This window comes from Austrofundulus limnaeus, unplaced genomic scaffold (assembly GCF_001266775.1).
Source record: "Austrofundulus limnaeus strain Quisiro unplaced genomic scaffold, Austrofundulus_limnaeus-1.0 Scaffold9, whole genome shotgun sequence".
NCBI classification, from domain to species: domain Eukaryota; kingdom Metazoa; phylum Chordata; class Actinopteri; order Cyprinodontiformes; family Rivulidae; genus Austrofundulus; species Austrofundulus limnaeus.
In genome coordinates this window covers 4,906,846-4,928,203 of record NW_013952411.1, presented here as the reverse complement: position 1 = coordinate 4,928,203, position 21,358 = coordinate 4,906,846, and the positions used below count along the sequence as shown (strand labels likewise).

The 21,358-nt window shown below is 38.4% G+C and overlaps 1 protein-coding gene across 6 annotated transcripts in view; it reads right to left on the bottom strand.

Moving 5' to 3' along the window:
- Positions 1 to 604: 604 nt before the first annotated feature.
- Positions 605 to 21,358, bottom strand: part of csnk1g1 (casein kinase 1, gamma 1) — a 42,764-nt gene continuing 22,010 nt past the window's right edge. Inside the window, exons 5-15 of one of the 6 annotated variants that reach the window (XR_001309742.1) lie at positions 15,993 to 16,144; positions 13,996 to 14,230; positions 13,808 to 13,893; positions 11,329 to 11,413; positions 11,093 to 11,241; positions 10,902 to 11,009; positions 8,608 to 8,718; positions 6,420 to 6,523; positions 4,930 to 4,953; positions 2,736 to 4,290; positions 605 to 1,337 (exon numbers count right to left, since the gene is read on the bottom strand). Coding sequence is in view for 4 of the 6 variants with exons in the window: in XM_014001601.1 (XP_013857055.1) it covers positions 4,236 to 4,290; positions 4,930 to 4,953; positions 6,420 to 6,523; positions 8,608 to 8,718; positions 10,902 to 11,009; positions 11,093 to 11,241; positions 11,329 to 11,413; positions 13,808 to 13,893; positions 13,996 to 14,230; positions 15,993 to 16,144 (1,109 nt within the window). In the remaining 2 variants the exon portion in view is untranslated. Of the gene's footprint in view, positions 4,291 to 4,929; positions 4,954 to 6,419; positions 6,524 to 8,607; positions 8,719 to 10,901; positions 11,010 to 11,092; positions 11,242 to 11,328; positions 11,414 to 13,807; positions 13,894 to 13,995; positions 14,231 to 15,992; positions 16,145 to 21,358 lie in introns of all 6 variants that reach the window. The other 5 variants (XR_001309743.1, XM_014001601.1, XM_014001603.1 and 2 more) reach the window with 5 other exon arrangements.

Sequence of the window (21,358 nt, the reverse complement as noted above, 5' to 3'; positions counted from 1 at the left end):
CACTGCTCCAGGGCCTGTCGTGTGTGTGCAGGACTTAAAATCCTGAATTTTGCCTGAAACTCTCAGACTGAAGAAGTCTCTTGGAGGAGAGACGAAACGTTTCATTAGAGAAGAACCCGTCCAGAAGACCTATACAATTTTTTTTATTTTTGATTTTTTACCTGGATTACTGAGATGCATCAGGACACTTCATAAAGAACACGTTATAAAATGACTTGATTTTTCCTCTAACAGCTTATATAGATCTATATTCATCACCTCCTACTGAAGGTCAATAACATTTTCTGTGTGATGTCACGAATCACTGGATAAATTTGAACAAAACTCAAATAATTGTGCTTTTAGGGTGAACACAGTTGAAAAACTGCCACAGCTAACCAGTCTAAACCCACATAAAAAGTGGCTAGATAAGATTTGTTGTGCTGAAAGTTTCATATTCTGATGTAATTTATAGTTTGATCAAAAATAAATGAAAGGCTGCAGCTCAGTCCTTTCATCATAAACTGTAAGGCAGCAGGTGATACAAAGCTCAGCCTTTAACCTCCTTTTATTCTGTTTAGTAAACGGAGAGTAAAGCCATGGAACAAGCTCACACACAGTCACAAAAGGTGGAGAGATCTTTTATTTTACATAAAAAGGGTGCAAATTTGACTTTTCCCTTTTGGTGTGGAGGGAATAAAAATTGATTTGTGTCAGGTTCATGTGGGAGACACTGTATTATATAAATCCATGAAAAAAAAAGAACAGTCATCTCAGATAAAAAGGATTTTTTTTATCTTCCTGCAAATTAAAACTATGAAACCATAAAAACAAAAGAAAAAAAAGTGGGTCCTTCATTCTTGAAGCCCTTGACTAACTCATCATTCAAATACAATGTTGAAGTGACATTCATATTTCAACACAACAACATTTATTTACAGTTTAAGGATTTCTCTTAAATCAGAGCTCTAAAAAATGCAGAGGGGAGGATAGATTCTTGGAGCTGTACAATTTGATTTCCACAGTCGGAGAAAACAAACAAACAAACAAACAAAAAAAATCTGAGAATACTTCTTTTATAGAAATTCCCAACAAAGACCACAACTGTGAACTCTGTACAATTTACAGTTCAAATAATCATCACAATATTGCAGTAATATTATCACCCTACACCTCTCCCTCAAAGAAAAATATACAGTAAATCAAACAATTCTACAGTACAGCAACAAGGGGAAAAAGTGCCAGAGAACCCAAAAAGACTTTTAAAAAAAGCTGTTCAGTCACACTTCAGCGGTCCTTTGCTTTACACAGCTGACACACACACACACACACACACACACACACACACACACACACACCTGACTGAAATGAAGTGGAATGAAATGTGTGGCTAAAAGACTTTAAATGAGGAGTGAAGTCACATGGTCCCACTGATCCAACAGCCTGAGGGACCACTTGCCCTCTCCAGGTAAGACATGCAGATACACATGGGCCAGAGTGCTCCTATACCACTCTGTGACGCTCACACTTAAAAGTAAATACGTCAGAGTAATAGATCTATCTATATAGACCAGCTCAGCCAGAAGCTACAGAACGAGACGAGTCGCCACAAACCCAACAAGCTCGCTCCAGAAGAGATGGTTGTTCTCTCTGTGGGGGGAGGGTTCTGACTGGTAAAAGCAGGAGACAAACAGGAAGAGCTCTTTAAACACTTTCAGTGACGATCTGCAACACTGCCTGGTACGGCACTGAGCCGTGCTGAACAAAACCAGACCCGACGTGTCCAGGACACCAGGTGGAGTGGAGAAAAACACAAAAACATGCAACATTCATCTCGAGAGTTTCCTGGCACGGGTAAAAGGCATGGGCTTAGCAGTAGTCTTAGAAATGGCACTGGGATGGGGGGATGGGGCGGGGGGGCATCAAAGGCTATTTCATCTTGATATCCATGTGTCCGGCTGACCCTGATGCTCCGTGTTTGATTAGAAGTCTTCAAGACGACTCAAACAAACATCGACCTGCAGCTCTGGGACAACTCCACCCTGGTTTGGTCATTTCCACCTGCTGCACTAGAAGTGGCTAAAATGAACATCTGTCATTCAAACAGCCTGTCAACCCATCATTCCCCTCAAAACTGTGGAATTACTCTGAACAGAACAACACACAAAACAAAAGATCCTATAGATTTTCAATTCAAGTACTTTTGATAACACAATAACTTAGGCCTCAAAGAAACCAACATGTTGAGGGCAGGGAGGAAAACAACAAGTCAAAAGGCTATACAGTGTAAATACACACAAGAAGCAGTTTTATATACTGACTCACTGCACGTATAAGACATTCTAATGAAGGTCCACAAAACACCAAATCTGTGTGTGTGTGTGTGTGGAGGTAAAAGGGATGGAGTGGATAATGGCACCAAAGCAACCACACAAACAGCAGGTGAAGATGAAGCGTGCTCCCTGCTCTCTACAGGGACGGCCTGGAACACGAGGCAACATAAAATAAAGTCAAAAGCACATTAAAGTCCAGTTTTAAGAAGGCAGGGTCTCATTAGGGACAGCTGGGGTGAACAAATGTAGTGCAGTAATGATCAAGCTTTTTTTGTTTACCCTCTCTTCCCCACCCCAAAATAACAACAACAAAAACATGGCTAATTGGAACGTGGGGGGGACCTTTGCATCACATTCACATTAACACAGAAAGCAGGCTCCAGATGAAGGGGTTTTGTTTGAAGGCAGACCCCCCCCCCCCACACACACACACACACACTGATGCTTCTGCTCGTTAGAAAAACTCTTGTGGGGGTGGGGGGTGTATTCACATGTAGGAGGAGGGGGACATCTCAAACAGCTACACACACCTGTCATTTGGCTTCTTGTGGGGTACGTGTAAATATGTTTGGGGAGGGATGCTGCAAACAGTCTGGACTTTGGATTATTTTATGACCCCCCCACCCCCCAAAATACATACAAACACGCACACACTCCACACACAACTGGGCTGCTAAACGTGTTGTCCTGGGGACAAAATGCAGTGGTCATTCGTTGGTTGAGCAGGGTTAAGGCGTTGGACAGACGTGTCCAAAAAGTCCACTTATTAAGATGAAGGACATTTAGACATTTAAGACCATCCTAATCGTTTATAAACCCACTTCGTTTTGGTCTCGTCTTTTTCAAATAGTCAATTTTAACTTCCTTCCCATGCACATATTCTAAAATGCTCCAAAGCAATTTATTTTTCTGTTCATACATTCARTGTGTAAAATTAAGAATTAGTAAGAAAACTAGTGGCAACCAAGTGATAAATAGCATAAATATCTTTTTTTTTGTTTTTGTTTGTTTGTTTCCCAGCCCCGTCTACAAGTGTCAGAATGCTGCTCATTTTCACAAAGACAACAGGAGCAGAAGTACAGGAGAGTAAAAAGAGAACGTAGTGTGTTTCATGGTTACAGGTCGGGCTGTGATGAAGCAGAAATAATCCTCCAGGAGCACAGTGTGGGAGACGCCGCCGGTCGGCCCGGATCAAAGGCTCAAATCACAGCGCCGCCGTTGACCTCTGCGAGGGAGAAAAACAACAACAAAACAAACAAACAAAAAAAAAAGTGCAGGGGGGCAGACGGGTGGTCTGTGTGTGAGCAGAGGGCGGGTCCACGCCTCGCCTTCTCACGTGGTCAGGTTTACATTCAGCCCTGCGTCAGGAACGACCCAGAGAGGCGTCGTGTCTAAACGAGTCGGCACGTCAACAGGCAACGAGACGGGATGTGAGATCCACGAGGAGGGAAGTGAGTAAAGAACAAATAAACAACAACAACAACAAAAAAAAAAACGGCACTGAACAGGTTGAAGGTGGGCAAGACTCCACGGGAAGATCTGTCACTTCCTAGAGGAGACACTGGAACAAAAAAAAAAAAAGATGAGGAAAAAAAGTTCTGGTTGTGGAGAAGAAAAAAACTTTCCTCAGCCAAACTTTTTCAAGACGGCTCCTAGTTTGGTTGACTGACGGGTAAAACGTCCTCACAGAATTCAGCGGAGGAGGAGAAAATAAAATTCAAAGGACGCCCGTCAAAATGACACGAGTCTTTTCCAACTCAAAGCCTTTTCTCCTGGTCCCAGAGAACAACTCAGTCCAGATCTTTCAGCTGAGACCCCCTCTGTACCTCTGAAAGAGGCCGTCTTGATTTCTGAAACCACAGTCGACTGAGCCCAACGTGAGGAACTTCTCAGTCTGGTGCAGGAGCGAGGGGGGCGGGGTCATCAATTGTGCCTCGGCGTGTTCTTCTTTCGTTTTCGCCTGAAGAAACAGCAGCACCTGYAGACGGAGAGCCACGTTAAACTGAGCGGTAAAGATAAAAACAACTGTGGCTGTGAAACCTGAGGGGCTGACACCATCTAAAAGACAAAACATTTATACATTTATTACCAAGAACACGACCGTCCACCCTGTGTTTGTGCCTTTTTCCATTAATTCATTAAACAAGCAGCAGTGCACACAGATAGGACAAGACACGGTGAGCCTCTACACTTAATAAAAACATAAAGACAAGAAAAAAACGCTGCGGATCGAGACATAGGACAGTGACTGGGTCGTCCCCGAATAATTATTAATAATAAATGTCATTTGTAAATTATTCAAGAATGTTTTTTAGGTAGATATGTAAATAAAAAGGACAAAGCCTCAGTTTCAGGACACCGTAGCAAATTCACATTAAATTATTTCCCCCCTTTTTTTAAAGTGACATCACTTCCCAGGTGTATTTTTATTATACTTTTTACATAAGATTCGATTTAGTAATCTTATAAAGGGGAATAAAGTGAAAATGAATTTCTGAGGTTCCTGGCACTTTAATACCAGTGAGAGTCTAGTTGAAATTAAGCAGCTCCACTGGAGCCTGGGCTGGTCCACTCCCTGTCCCATGAGTATGATGTGGACAAGCAGAGAGGGACTCACCACAGGTTGAGCATTTTCACGCAGCTACAGAAGAAGAGGAGAGAGGAAAGAGTGTCAAAGAGAAAAGAAGGACAGATTAATACAGTAAGACTAAGTGGGTGGGAYGGGGCACATGCCAAGCTAACGTGCACACAAACACAACAAACACAAACAGGTGGACACACAGAAGGAAAGCTGAGATTAACAGAAAAACAATTAGGAGGAAAGAAACAACAAAAAAAAAAAAGAGAATTTTAGTGCTCTAGTTAACCAGAAAACAACATTAACTCTCCATTTTCTAAAACACTGATCTGTAGAAGCTTTTCAGAACTCAGATGTTTAAATAAATACATTTTCCTTTTCTCAGCCGTGTTAAACATTTGATGTCAGACTGAAGATCCTCAAAAAAACAAAACAAAATTGACTCAAAAATAACAGGAAAACTGGAACTTCCAAGTCTGAGTGTTTTTCCTTATATTTTATAAACTACCCAAGATTTCTGAGATGCTTTTAGGTTTGTTTTGTTGGCTCAGAGTGTGAATTAAAAATAAATCTCTCATCATTCATGGATGTGAACAGCGTGACAAAGCATGGTGGACTTTCAGAACTGCACAGAGTTCTCTCACTGAAGAAACACTTCACTCCAGTTCTGCTCTCTTCAATGGGTCCAGTTTATAATCACAACTAGCTTGTAGCTAAATTAACTACTTTCAACACACTTCATAATATAAAGCTATTAAAATGAAAATGACAACTCAATAATAAATATTTGTCATTGCCAGGATGGGTCACAAATGTTAGTGTGCACTCTTGATTAGGCATTAATATAGAAATCACTATTTATTTAAGTAAAATCAGCCATCATTTCAGTTTTAAGACGATTAAAACGCATTGATACACATTTTATCTTATCGTAGCTCTCCAATGAAAGGTGTCTAAAGATTTTACACCAAGTATTTACTTCTCTTCATGCCAAAACTAGGATTTATAAATTGTTCAGGCAGACTGAACTTTACTTTTTTTTCTTAAAACTGAGAACATTGTAGTTTAATTCAGAGAAAAGTAAATCATGGTTGTATTTAAATTATATAAGGTGAACCAGACCATGTCTATAAAAGATACAGATCAGAGTAAAACATTYAAAATAGAGCATTAAGACCTGCAGTGTGAACGAAACTTTAGTCCCACTTACTGATCGATGAGAGCGAATTTAAAGACAGGATCAGGCTGAGCAACAGTATTTTTATGGACTGTTTGTCTGCCAGTTTACTGTTGGTTACACATTCTAACCTGCGTTGGAATCTGTTCAAAAACATCAGCTTTTGTCCTTAATAAAAAGTAAAAAATAAAAATTTGAGAAATAAAAGAGACAGGAAGCATCACTGCAGCTGAAGCTTTGGGGGCTGCTCTGGAGAGAAAGGCAGAGTTCAGAGACAGAGGGAGGGAGAGAGGGGGAGGAGAAGCAACAGATGAGACATGGATGAGAGGATGAGGGGGTGAATGACACATACTTGGCCTCGTCGACCACTTCCACCTCTGCCTGAGTTGTTATCGGAGCGTTGGAATGAGCCAGAGGATCGTCTGCATTCAGCTCCCCGTTTGTTGAACTGACCACCTGCAGCACAGAGGGGTGTCACTTCAGACTGAACCCAACCAACCAACCAACCAACCAACCAATCAATCAATCAATCCATCCTGTGGTGCCGACGAGTTCTTTCTCCACAAAGAAATCTACTTCCTCTAGTTTACAGAGAAAAGTCTGAGAATCACAGGACAAAAACAACCAGGTTAGCTTGGAATATTAGAGGAACTGGCTGTAGAGATGTATATTTTATTTACTCCAAATCAGGGTACAGCTAAAGTTAATTACCTCATTACTAAATAACTTGAGAAAATCCATCCATCAAACATTTTAATTCCTGATGCCTGTTATCATTAACATATATTTATAAAGATCAGTAATTCTAATATAACAAGTTATAAAAAATGAGCTCATTCCTAGAATATAGTTAGATTTGTTTGTACACATTTAACCTTCATATGATTCTTGCCATCCTGCAGATAAAAGTGATGCAACTGAAAAAAAGTAAAAATATCTGCAAAAAAAAAAGCTATAAAAGCAAACGTACGTTTTTATTAAACAGCAAATGGATACAGCTAAAGAGCAACCTTAAAGTATTAAAGTAAAAGTCTGAGGTTATCTAAAACTCTACTTCTTCAGATCAGGCTTCATTTTAGCTGATGTTGGAGAAGCCAGTCTTGCAGTAAATAAACTGGAAGCTATTAGTGCTTTTTCTAATTTACAGTCAATAATTTCACTAAAAGATAAAGAAAATTGGAACTTCCTTATCAGATTTATAGATATTCTGAAGGTTTTATAAACCCTGAGGGACTTTCTCACAAGATCATCAAAAGAAAAAAAAATCTGTCAACCTTACAGAATTGTTTGGTAGTAATGTGATATACAGAATGTTAATGTGTTTTTAGTTTCTAACTGAGCAGCTTATCTACTTTCAATTATTTGACATTTAATTATTTTACATGTCAAAAAAGTCAACTATTCCCACTGTTTGTTGTTACTGCTCCAAACGACTACATATGTAAATAGTCATTTATCCCATCCTCTCCATGTTATACTGCTTACTCCTAGAGAGCTCAACAAAATGCATTTAACTACTAAAACAAAATGGATTTTGCATGATAATATTTATGCACAACCAGTTGCAACATTATTGAATTTCTAAATCTGATGCATCTTTACTGCACGTGAATAAAAAATATGTAAGAATTATTTAGCACAAAGCTTTGTTTAATGTTTAAGTTTATGGCTAATCTTGAATCCAATTTGAATGTTTCTGCTGACAAACCACTGAAATGATTCACATCCTGTACATTCATCACTACTGCAGACATCAACATAACACTCATTTATTTACATCTGACTCTTTTCTGAGTAAACCTGTAAAACCTTTCAGTCACGGTGAGCAATCAAAATAAAACAATGTCGTTCCTGTGTGCAGAGCAACCATTACCAGCATGCATTTGGCTTTTTGAACCAGTTACCCCTGCCATGCAAAAGTCACTGGGATTTTCAAGAGTGTCTCACAGTGTGGGACCAGAAATCAAAGCACAACCGCTACTAAAGCCAAAAATCACGCCGTCAACATCTGGGGTGGGGGTACCAGAAGACATGCATATGGTGGAGCAAAAAAAAAAAAAAAAACATTTCCCAGCCAGGTGTACAGGAGTTGGAGAAGTGATTGAAGATCTGTCTCACACAAAAAACTATTAGAATTACCTTCAGACACCATTTCTCATTTAAAGTATTAAAAATTTGCAAAATAACACACTTGTGATCAAAAGAGGGAAATTTATTAGAAATGCCAACAGGTTTGTCTTTTTTTTCTAATTAACCATGAAGAGTATTGAGATTTTATTTTATATATTTAAAAAAATTATAAATTATTCTGATCACTTGAGCATTTTATTGAGTTTAAGAGAATCTATCAGTTAAATCTGCATGTAGAAATCAATATGTTTCTGGACTCCAAATAAAACAAGATATAAGCAGAGAAATGGGATCCAGACAAAGAGGAGAGAACCAGAACGTTAGTCTCCTATCCTGTCCTGCCATGAGACAGATCTGACTCCCGTGACAACAGGGTGGGACTGCTGGCTGATCAGGTGAGGGGTGTGTACCTGCACTGAGCCCCCGTGCCTGTCCGCTGCCAGGTGGGAGGTCAGATAGGACGAGTTTGCCTGCCGTGTGGGCTGCACCTCCCATGCTCCTCGTCGATCTGAGACTGCTGTCTGCTCAGGGTTTGCGTTGTGAGGGGAGGTGGGTTTGGGGGTGCAATGGAGGGGTGGGGAGGGAGGATGGGTGAGGGAAATAATCGAATTAGGATGGATGGGCATTTTGGGTGTGCGTGTCAAGGTAACATGCAAAGCAGCGTGAGGAATGGAGAAGAAAAAATAAAAAATAAAAGCATGAATTAAAATCAAAGCAAGGCTTCAGGCAGAAGATTCAGAAACTAAAGAGCCTCAAGCCAAACGGACTTAAACTCGCTCAACTTAAACATCTATTTTATAAGCAGGTGACAGGAAAATCTAACATTACAAAAAATTAAGTACAATAAAAATGTAAAGTCATAAACTCAGATTATAACTGAAGTGAGACACCACTGTCCAAAATGTCTGTATAAAACTAAGGTCACAATAAAAATAATTTATCTTTCTAATAATTAAATTCAACAGTTTAAAGAGTAAAGTGTTTGTAGATTATTAATGTTTAAAATTTATTTTTGAGAAGAAAAGGCACAGATACTATAAGATTTTTTCTTCTTTCTGCCGCCTTTCATTTTATTTGTGATTTGTATTTTTTATTGTACATAAATTTAGTTATTTTTAAAGAAATTAATAAAGTTTAAAGAACGTAAAGAAGTTAACCAACTTTGTCTGATGTGTTATTTTATGGCGTCAGAGTAATCTTTGCTTTAGGTGAATTTTATCCCAATCAGCACAACAGACACAGTTGTGTATGCCTGTTGTCAGGAATGTGCTGTTTAATAATAATGATGCTGTTAATATTTTTTATAAGTCAAACTGGACTGAACAGGGAATGAAAGTGGGCCGTGTTGTTTTTGATCCAAGATATTCAAGCAGGTAAGTGTTAAACTGTGTTTAACAGTATTTTCTTGTTTTGTTTTATTGCTTGTCTGAGGCAGTCCAGATTAACGGAGCATTTTTATCCACTACCAGCCACAATGGTGGAGCAAGAGGGTGGCCAATGGTGGCCTTGCCCACCATAGATTAATCTTCAACTACCCCAGGTATTTGAAAAGTAAAAACAACACTTTTAAAAAAATATATAAAAACTAGAAAGCAGAGCTTCCTCAAAGGACCAAGGTGGCTGGTTTAAATGTACATATGATGGTGGCCATCTTGGATTCTGACATGAAAAACTCGTTTTTGAATGTGACTTTTCTAACGCCTAGCTGCAGCTACACACCAAAATGCTGTAAGTTTCTTATTTTTCAACTTATGCAGCTCCCAAGATGAAAGGACAGACAGAAAGTATTTCCTGTTCCCCTCTTCACTGTGATGGCAAATGAAGCAACTCAGACTGAAAACACTGTTGAATTAACTGAAGTTACAAATTCAAAAGAGAAAATGTACGAGATGAAACAGATTATTTTAGATAAATAATTTAAATACATAAAAATTATATAATAAAAAAAAACTTGTCTGTATCTATTGTTTTTTCCATGGGATAAATTGAAACTCATGTATTAACCCAATAAAAACATGTATATTATTTTATTGAGATCTTAAAGCAATGTGTTTTTTCATTTAAACCCTGAAGTGAAAGGTTAATCTCAAAGGGTTTTGAAGTTAACATTAGATAATATGAAGACCAGTCAAAAAAATTAAAAACTGTATATTTTCTACCCGCCTTAATCTGCATTTAATGTAAAAACTTGCAAAATTTTTGAACGACTGTCAGCTACCATCTGCATGTGTTTGCCTACTAAAACAGCCTAATTGAGTGGAAATAGGTCAACAAAGGCAACATTCATAGAAGAGCCATTGAGGATGAAGTGGTTCAACAATTTTGATGCATTGGTATGTATTTACACTAAGATTTGTTGAGTGAGCAGATAAACAAAAAAAAGTCTTTGATTTCAGATGCTGCATTTCAGAATAATGTGTATTTGAAAAATGAGGCTTTTTCAAACTGAACCCTTTGATCTAGTTCAAGATAACCATTATACTATTTGACTTTATAATTACCAATGAATATCGTTAAAGTATTATTCAATTTTGAGAGACTTTAAAAACAAAAGCTTTATTTATTGCTTAATTTGTTGTCAAAGTCTTTGGAGCAAAACATAAAAATAAACACACAAAATGACTGAAGAATGAAGTGTCAGGCTTCAACCCACAGTTTCCCTTTTACACACAAACATGTCAAAAAGCAACTAACTCTGACCGACCTGATTTCTTATTGGTTGGTGCTGTGCCGGTCTGTCCCGAGCAGGATGGCTGTCTCTTGTGACACCAGAAGCACCAGAATCTATATGAACAGACCCCACTGGTGTGGGCTGAAAGCAGTAATAGTTAGATTATATCTGTTTAGGAAGCTTTCAAACTGAGATAAAAATGTAACGGTAAACACGTCACTTACTATAGGCTTCCCAACCCAGTCGTAAGTGTAGTCAAAGGTGTATCCTTTCCTCTCAAAGAGCTCAGTAAACAGAGTCCTCAGGTATTCATAGTCAGGCTTTTCAAAAAAGTCTAACCGTCTCACATACCGCAAATAGGTAGCCATTTCCTCTGAGTGGATCAAAACAAAACGGATTAACTCACCATCCAGTAGGTAAATCTATTAGCAAATCATCATCATCATCATCATCAACATACCTGGAACGTCCTCGCAGAGGACCTCAATGGGAGTGTTTCGTTTTGTGTCTCCAATCTTCTGGTATCTTTCTTTCAAAGTGTCAGCCTGGAACAAATCCAGAAAAACAAGGGATTTTAAGAATTTGGACAACCATATAATAGATCTTTGTATTGAATTATATCTACTAGAACAGAGGAGCCCAAAGTGGGACCCGCGGGCTAAATTTGGCCCGCCAAGCCATTTGATTTGGCCCACCAACAGTTGCCAAAGTTACAATGTTGTAACCTATCATCCTATGTAGAAACACAGTGTTTCCATTGGTCAAATGACTGTATAAAAGGGCTRTAGTGAAGGTAGTTTTCATTCATGGTGCTGACCTTATCTTTGATTTATTAGGATTAAACATGAAACATGAAGTAACAACAAGAGATATTTAGATCAGATTTAACCCCACATGTAGATTTGCACACTTTATAAGGCCACAAAACTCATATTTTATCAATTTATAAAACGTCCCATGAGCCTTTGCTACTTGAGCGTATGGCAGACTTTCTCCAAGTGCACAGACAAAACAAAAGAGGGCCATTGCACAGCTTAATCGTTAAAAATAAAGGACTTTACTTWAAAAATATTTGTATTTCATGTATTATATTACTGTATTTGGCCAGCAGCCCCTGGATAGATTTTCATTTTGGCCCTCTCGGGGAAAATGTTTGGGCACCCCTGTACTAGAGTCTAGTAAAAAAACTCAAAATTTATAAATGATCTTTTTCCCCTTCAGAACTGTTAACTCGACAACTTATCAGGGAATCATCAACAACATTTGCTCAAACAACAATATTTTTCTGAGTATTGTGTGACGATACCTCTGCCGTCACTGAGTTGCACAACAAGAGGTTCCTGAATTGATTTGTATTTAATTTATTAATGATTTAATACTTTGTGGGCTGGATGGGATGAGTTCACAGGCTGGATATATCACAGGTGCTGCAAGTTGATGATAATTGCTCTACTCTATACCAACTATACTGTTGACTGGATAACTCAACAATCACCGTATTTATTCATGTATAATACGATCATCATTTTTTGAACTTAAAAAGCATCAAAAATCTAATTACTAATAACCCGTGTATAATACTACCCCCCTAATTTATGATGATTTTTAGGGTTAAATTTCTAGTATTATACATGAATAAATACAGTAATTCATTTTCAAATCACACCATCTCTGCTTTTCAGACAAATACTAAAAGCCAGATTTTAAATTTACTTTTGACTTGACAGATCATAGTTATAAAAACAATCTGTTTCTAATAGTTTAACTTTCGATTGTTCTTTACTTTACCTACTATTAGTGTTCCATTATTTTTTGTCTTTATAAAGCACTTTGAGCTTGAAGAGCTTTACAAATAAAGACTGGTTCTCTGGTACCTGTTGTAACTAATCTTTAGCTTTATCTGGTGAAAAGTGTGCAAATGAGGAAACAACAGTATCCACTTTTTATTTCCCTAGTATTCTTTCATCTACTGTTTAATGAGCTTTTTATGCCAATAACACAAAACATTTTGCTACATCGTAGTATTTGCTTCGACTACTTTTAAAGTTCTTCCTTGTTCTATCAGAGCTACAGAACAGCAAAGCAATTAAAAAAGACACTGAACGTAAGTTTCAAATTCATATGTTTCAAGTGTTAACATTTTAATTAACTATGGAAACTTTATGTTAAGGTAAAGACTGGATAACAGGAGACATTCTCAGGTGTGAACAGGTGAGATGAGATGTGCACTGGAGCTGCAACAGGAGGTGCGCCCACAGGAAGCATAGATGGAGGGTACGACAGAAATAATCGTTGACTAATCGAAAAAAAAAATAAATGGACAAATTAGTTGACTATAAAATAGTCATTAGTTGCAGACCTAATCCACACACACCAGTCCAGGTCTGGGCTGTATGCAGCCAAAGGCTTTTAGTGGGTGACCTGCAGCTCAAGTCCTAAATCAAGCAAGAATGGAAAAGCATTTAGATTTAGGAAMAACAGCTGCTTGTCTGCTCTTTTCTCAAAGGTTAATAGATTGCTCAATGAACAGAGCTGATGCAAAACAAACAGACTGTCACTTTTTTCAAGATTAAAGACCTAACGTTCCTTGAAGGGTTGCATATTGCCCACAGGCTTTCATGCCAGAGCCTCAAATTAAAACCATCTGATCATGAGGCCAGACTTCTTGTTGTTTCGGTTAAACCTTGTAAATTCTGTTATGCATATTACATTATATTATATAGATACAGTTTAACAATATTAAAATCTGTACTACTGCAGTAAATTTTACTTTTATTCACTATTTATTTTGAGASGGAGAGAACAAGGTTCTATGTTGAAATCTAGCAGCTAACAATTTTACATATATGAAATGATTCAAATGCTACATTTAATCATCAGCTCAGACATGTTTTAGACAACGTACTGCATTTCGTAACACGTTTATATACTTGGCATACCTTTAGTCCTTGCCAAGGTAGAGTCCCACGAAGGAAATACATGAACATGTGCCCTAAGGCCTCTAGGTCATCTCGTCGACTTTGCTCTGTTTGAATTGATTTGAAAACATCTCATTTAGAATCTTTAAGAATCAAGTGACATGAAAACAACTGTTCCAACATACAAAGAAAGCTGACATTGCTCTTACCTTTGCCTAAGTGTGTATTAATGGACATGTATCTGGCAGTACCAGTCAGGCTCTTGTGCTCCCGGTACGGAATGTGTTTTTTGGTCTCAGGGTCTATGTACTCTTTGGCCAGGCCAAAGTCAATGATGTGGATGATGTGCTCCTTGTTATTTCCTTGCCGTCCGATGAGAAAGTTTTCAGGCTTGACATCCCGATAGATGAGATTTTTTGAGTGCACATACTCCATTCTTGAAATCTGGAAAAAAGAAACCAAAAATTCAGCTAGCAAACATCACAAAACTACGAAATAGGGTACTTTTATGATGTTTAAATTTTTAAGTGTTCTGGCTGAAGAAACAAACAATGCATTGATGACATAAGTCAAGCTAACTGGCTGCTTCTAGTTAGCATCATTTCTTCACAAGGCTACTCAAAATAGTCTCAGCAGCTCTTTGTTGGTGTTGTTCACTGCGGCCAGCTGGTTAACGTGCCTGACCACAGAACAGTGGTTTTGTTTCTTACTCTGGTTTTGTGCTTCAGAATGTCCTGCTTGCTTCACTAGAATGATTTGAATGGAGGTTTATRCATTTAGTTTGACCTCACTCAATGTGAAGTTGTTGATCATCTGAGTGTTGCTAAACAAAAAGGAGCAACACTGGATCGTGGAGCCCATTTGTCTAGATTACAACAGCACGTGTATTCTGATGCCTAATGTGGTCGTTCAACCAATGAGCTCTTTTTAGGCCTCCTTAACTCTGGATTAAGAATCCACTGAGCTCTCCCTGATCTACATGTTTAATTACAAGGTGGCCGGATCACAGCAAATTTGGAAACTCTCCTTCAGTATGAAAGCAATCACAACAAAGTGCGCTCTCATTAGGATCTATCTATCAGCAGCACATTCAGAGGCCTGCCAGTCCTCTCTCTACTGTGACCAGCTGGTCTTCATAGAACACTTTCGCTTAATTTAATTTTTATTGTTTACATGTAGCAGCTCCTCCTGTGGCTCCTTTAGTCCAGACAGGAGCACTTATTGACAGATGCTGTGTGGGGCGTGTCCATATGACTCATTCTTCACATGTTGTATGGAGTGAATCAACTGAAAGGGGATTTAATGTTACACATGTAACTTGTGCTCCCTGAAAAAAGAAAGCTGTACATCTTTCTGCCCCACTGGGCTCAGTAAAGAGAGGCTATTTTAATCAGAATAACAGCAATAATGTATGTATTTAAGTGCAGGCAGCGTCTGTCACTTATCACAACATTTGACTAAAGGTATGATTACAGAGGTCTTCAGCTAGGACCAGCGAGGGCATGTGAAGAAACTAGTCTCTCTCTCAGGGAGCTGTAGTTACAGTAAATATATCAGGGATCTAGACTAGCTTTTTGCACTGGTGTGCCTAAAATTTTTCCTTAGGTGCACCAGTACAAAGGTTAGGTGCACCCAAATTTGCAAAGACATCACATTTAACATTGATGGTTTAATGGTTCACCTTTTTAAAATCATTGTCCATTAAGGCAGTATTAACTCACAAATAATTTGATAAAATAAATGAAATGAAATAAAGTCCAAATTCTAAGTGCAAATGTTTAAGGACATTTTATAAACATCTTAAACATTTTATGGTTAAATGTCTTTTAGATTACACCCGCCCCTCAGATGATCAACTCCTGTAGTTTGGCCTTCGGGATCTTTGGCCTCAGCTAGAACGGGGGATCAAACCGGCAACCCTCTGGTTACAGGACGACTCCCCTAACCACTCTACCACAGCCGCCCATTACGACTGCTCTTGTTAAAGCATCAGAGGTTTATATTTGTTATTTGACAGGTGGACTGAAAGGTGATGTTAAAAGACAAACTAGTTTTTATCCTCCAAGTGGTTTAACCTGTATTCATTTCTTTTTAAAGTGTTATCTTATCTGGCAGCAAAGCAACTTTTTTTTTAGATGCAAGATAAAATTCTTTAAAATAATAAATACACACAATTTAGTCTTGTGATAGTCTGATTTGAACCCACCAGCTGGATTGCTATCATCAGGGTCGTCTTTAATGAAAAGGTCCTGGCACAAAGATCAAAGAGGTCTTCTAGACTTGGGCCTAGCAGCTCCATGACCATGGCGTTGTATTTCCCACATGGCCCAAAGTAATACACCTGAGGCACTCCCTCTGCTGAAACACACAAAGAAAGACAGAAACAAGACTTAACAAGCTGCATTTGTTCAAATAATCCATATTTTTTAAATAGTTTCTGYCCATCGTCGAAGGCAAAGAACTGATCAAGGTTTGTCTGTGCTTGTGTGTGGAYGTGTTTGTAGATTTGGCTAAATATTACACAAACCAGTGGATGGACTTTAATGAAACTCTCAAAGTAATCTTTGGATGTACATCTACGACTGATTAACTTTTGGAATCACCACAATTCAAGATGGAAGCTACCTTTGCAAACACAAAAGTAGCAAAAATTCAGCCTTTTTTTCCTAATATCAGGTTTTAGTTAAAATTTAGCTGTAATTCCCAACATACTTTTACAGCAAACATCTCACACAATATGACAATACTGCATGAGAGTGCACATAAACATCTTATATGGTTTTACCAAAATGACTTTAGCATCTTTTCTTCTCAGCACAATAGTGATTTTAGTCTAAAACTCTGTCATGAARGGTGTCGGGCAATATCCTWCAAAGAATTATAGTTTTTTTAATTTATGTGTTCAAAAAGTTTCCAATACATTACCATTGTTAACTTAAATGCTAAACAGAAGAATAAGTCCTAATAAGAATAGTGCTTCAGTTATACTGTAGCATTGTCAAAAAATTATTTCACTTAAATCTCATATTTCCCAACACAGTCATATCCTGTCAGCTCCACAGGCACTAACTTCCACCAGTCCTTTCATCCATTATTCTAGTCCTTATTTTATCTCCTGTTTATGTGGTGTTTCATTAAGAGTCTAATGCAGCTGTAGTATCGGTAAGGCTTTGTTTGGGTACTTAGTCATGCTGGTGATCTGAAAATTAAGCTTCAAAGTGTAAACGTCTGGGATGAAAGTAGTTTTCACAAATTATTGATCTACTGCTGAAAACATTTACAGATWACAGATCTATAACAACTACAAGTATTTATTTAAATTCTAACCATTAAGCATAACATCCATAGTCTGATGTCATTCTGAGTGCATCCCGAGCTTTAGTTTCAAAGAACAGGAAATCAGGTCAAACTTAAATTGCCTTCAAGGAACTATGACTCAAAATTGGTTTCCACTTACTTCTAGTCAGTTCTACTGCCTTTTAAGACAAAAAAACCCTTCAATATATAGTCCTTGTTTCATCTAACTAATATACAAGGTTTCGCTCAGTCTTTAAAAACATAAAACTACATAAAAGTAAAAATAAAAAAAGAGACTTTCATTTCTTAAGTGTTCAGAAAACTAACATGACAGAAAAGAATAAAGTAGGTTAAAAAAAAGTTGGGCAATGTTATATCTCCTTTATTACATTTTGGTTATGTTTTTATCTCCATTTTCTTATAGGCAAATAATGTGACAGAAATCTTGTCAAAGGATTCCTCACAACAATTTAATGCAGTTCTTACTGATAATAGCCCTAAACATGCTGCTTACTGATGATTTTATGTCTAAAAATATAATAGATAAAGAGCTTTGTGATATTTATTTTGTCATGCTGGGCTTGGCACTTTAAAGTTGTATTTTGCATCTACCCTGCTATGTCTTCACTCAAAAACTCCAGATTTCCTAACAACCCAGGTAGTTCAGACAGTTGTATGTTTTAACATTTTAAACTGTTTTACTGCAAAGATTTTGAAATAAACATAAAAAGAGTCAAATTTTCATTTACCACCATATGGGCCTGGGCAAAAAAATAATTTGAAATCACATTCTCAAATACACATAATCTTTGTTTTAATAAATGGCGATTTACATGTACACATGTGGAAAAAAAATTGTTGGTACCCCTCGTTTAATGATAGAAAACATCACAACGGTCACAGAAATAACTGGAATCTGACAAAAGTAATAAATAAAAATTCTATAAAAATGAACAAATTGAAGTCTGACATTTCAGCCATGCTTCGACATTTTCTTTTTTTGTTAAATAAACCCAAGAAACAGTTCTGGACAGAAATCATGGTACCCTTAATTTAATATTTTGTTGTACAATCTTTTGAGACARTCACTGCAACAAACGATTCCTGTAACTGTCAGTGAGACTTCTGCAGTCTTTTCCAGACAACATGTTTCAGCTGCTTCCAAAGATGCTCAACAGGATTTAGGTCAGGGTTCATAGAAGGCCACTTCAGAATAGTCCAGTGTTTTCCTCTCAGACATTCTTGGCTGTTTTTAGCTGTTTTGGATCATTATCCTGTTGTAAGATCTATGAGCTGCGACTGAGACCAAGCTTTCTGACACTGGGCAGCATTTTTCTCTCTACGGTGTATTCACACCCGACACATTTGTTCCGCTTTAAAYGAACCAGAGTTTGTTTCCAGCGTTGGTCCGGACGTTTTGTGCAGGTGTGAATTCACTCATGCGAACTCTGGTGCGGATCAAATAACCGGACCGAGACCTGCTTTTTGAGGTGGTCTCGGTCCGCTTCCAAACGAACTCTGGTGCTTCGCTTCAGTTCGCTTCTGGTGTGAATACCGACCGGACTCGAAACAAACCAACTGCATAAAACGTGTCTTTTTGGACTTCACAGGCCATCATTGCTGAGCTAAATAAACTGAAATCATACCTGTTTCGTCGTCTCCTGTTAGCAGCTCTGCTGCCGGCATATTGTGGGTCAGAACACACAGAGCACCTTGTCTCCTTTGGGTTGCAGGACACACTTACTGACGTCACTCCAAAATTAGAATATCATCACGAAGCCACCATTAAATTAGCTGTTTTTTATATTTTAAATGCTATTGCAGTTGTACTATCAGCAAAAATGTGCGCATCAGAACAGCAGCACGCAGAAAATCCATGTTTTTTTTTGGGTCTGTGGCTCAGTCCCGCCCCCGTCCTTTCTGTCCAATGGGAGCAATGATCGTCAGCCTGATGGCTTTGTTTACAAGTTATAGTTCGTTTGCAGAAAAGCACAATGTGAATGCAAACTGCACCAAACGAAAAAAATAAAGTCCACTTTTGGTCTGGACCAAACAAGCGGACCAAATGACTTTCCTGATGTGAATACATCCTAGAATGCCTTGATAGTCTTGAGATTTCATTGTACCCTGCATAGATTCAGGACTCCCTGTGCCAGACGCAGCCCCAGAACATAACAGAGCCTCCTCCATGTTTCACAGTAGGGACAGTGTTCTTTTGTGTGTGTTTCATTTTTCCCTCTGTGAACATAGAGCTGATGTGTCTTGCTAAAAAGTTTCATTTTTGTCTCATCTGTCCAGAGGACATTGTCCAAGAAGCTTTGTGGTTTGTCAACATGTAGATTGGCAAATTCCAGTCAGGCTTTTTATGATTTGGTGTCCTCCTTGGTCGTCTCCCATCAAGTCCACTTTGGCTCAAGCGACGAATGGTGCGATCTGACACTAAAGGTGAACTTCAAGCTCAAGGAACATCAATCTCTTTAGAGGTTTTTCTGAGCTCTTTTATTACCACTCGTATTATTCGTCTCTTTGATTTGTCATCAATTTTCCTCCTGTTGCATCCAGGGAGGTTGGCTACAGTCTCATGGATCTTAAATTTCTGAATAATATGTGCAGCTGTAGTCACAGGAACATCAAGCTGCTTGGAGATGGTCTCATAACCTTTACCTTTAACATGCTTGTCTATAATTTTCTTTCTAATCTCCTGAGACAACTCTTTCCTTCACTTCCTCTGGTCCASGTTGAGTGTGGTCCACACCATGTCACCTAACAGCACAGTGAGTAACTGTAGCTCTATATACAGGCCCACTGACTGATTACAAGACTGTAGACACCTGTGATGACATTTAGTGGACACACCTTGATTTAACATGACCTTGGGTCACATTTTATTCAGGGATACCATCATTTCTGTTCAGAACTGTTTTATGAGTGGGGCGGCTGTGGCGGAGTGGTTAGGGGAGTCGTCCTGGAACCAGAAGGTCACTGGTTCGATCCCCCGTCCAGCCATCTCAGTCGTTGTGTCCTTGGGCAAGACACTTCACCCACCTTGCCTACTGATGGTGGTCAGAGGGTCCGGTGGCGCCGATGCATGGTAGCCCCACCTCTGTCAGTGTGCCCCAGGGCAGCTGTGGCTACAGTGTAGTTTGCCATCATCAGTGTGTGAATGTGAATGTGAGTGTGAATGGGTGAATGTCTGTTAGTGTAAAGCGCTTTGGGGTCCGGAGGGACTTGAAAAGCGCTCTAGAAGTTCAGTACCATTTGCCATTTACCATGACTTATTTTTGTTTGTTTGTTTTTAATTCTGTTGAAGCATGGTTAAAAAAGCAATGTCTGATTTTCATTTGTTCGTTTTTATAGAATTTTTATTTATTATTATTTTTGTTAGATTCTAGTTATTTCTGTGACCATTGTGGGGTTTTTCTTTCATTCAACGAGGGGTACCAGGTGTCTATGTATTTATTCAGCATTAGATCACCCTGGACTCACCTGTGCACTTCTCTCATTTTACAACAATCCCAGACACTGAAGCAGTCATGTATATGTTGATCATCAGAAAGTTCCTAAAAAGGCTTGAAAAGAGGGTGGGGCTATTTCTGTGTCTTAAACTCTACAAAAACACTGCTCTCAGGTTCCATAAATCCTTTTTTAACTCAAACCAAACTGCACACAGAGTAGTGTTTGCTTCTTAGAATTGCAGTGGCTATGGAGTTGGTGTAGAGTTTCATGATGAGACCTGCCAGACAATAACTTTATTAGCTCAGCGGTGCCAACCCTTGTAGTAACAGCTTTCATTTTCAAACATGGCTTTTACTTTGCAAAATAATCATCTAAGTAAAACAGCTTCTTAACTCTCTTTAAAATGGAAAAAAGAGAAAAAAAAGGAGACTTGTGGGTCCCAATAGAATAATTTCCATTAATATTCAGTGACGGTTGGTCATGCATCAGAAAACAACACCTGACTGAGCATCTGAGTCAAGCCACATGAATTCATAAAAACACTGTTTCACAGACACTAACAACATCATTGGCTGAAAGGAATGTGGCACAGCACACAGCCAAGAAAAATGAGGTCACATTATCCCATCTGGAGGAGAGGACAGAGGTAGGTTAGTACTAAGAGAGGCAGACCCACTCTCTAAATATTTAATGAGTTTCCGCACAGTTGGCCTTTTCCAGCATTTGCAAAACAATAGCCATTATACTCCCAGTTGGGTTATCATATGTGCATATGAAACTCCAAAACCTCATGAAGGTTCATGTAATATATATATATAT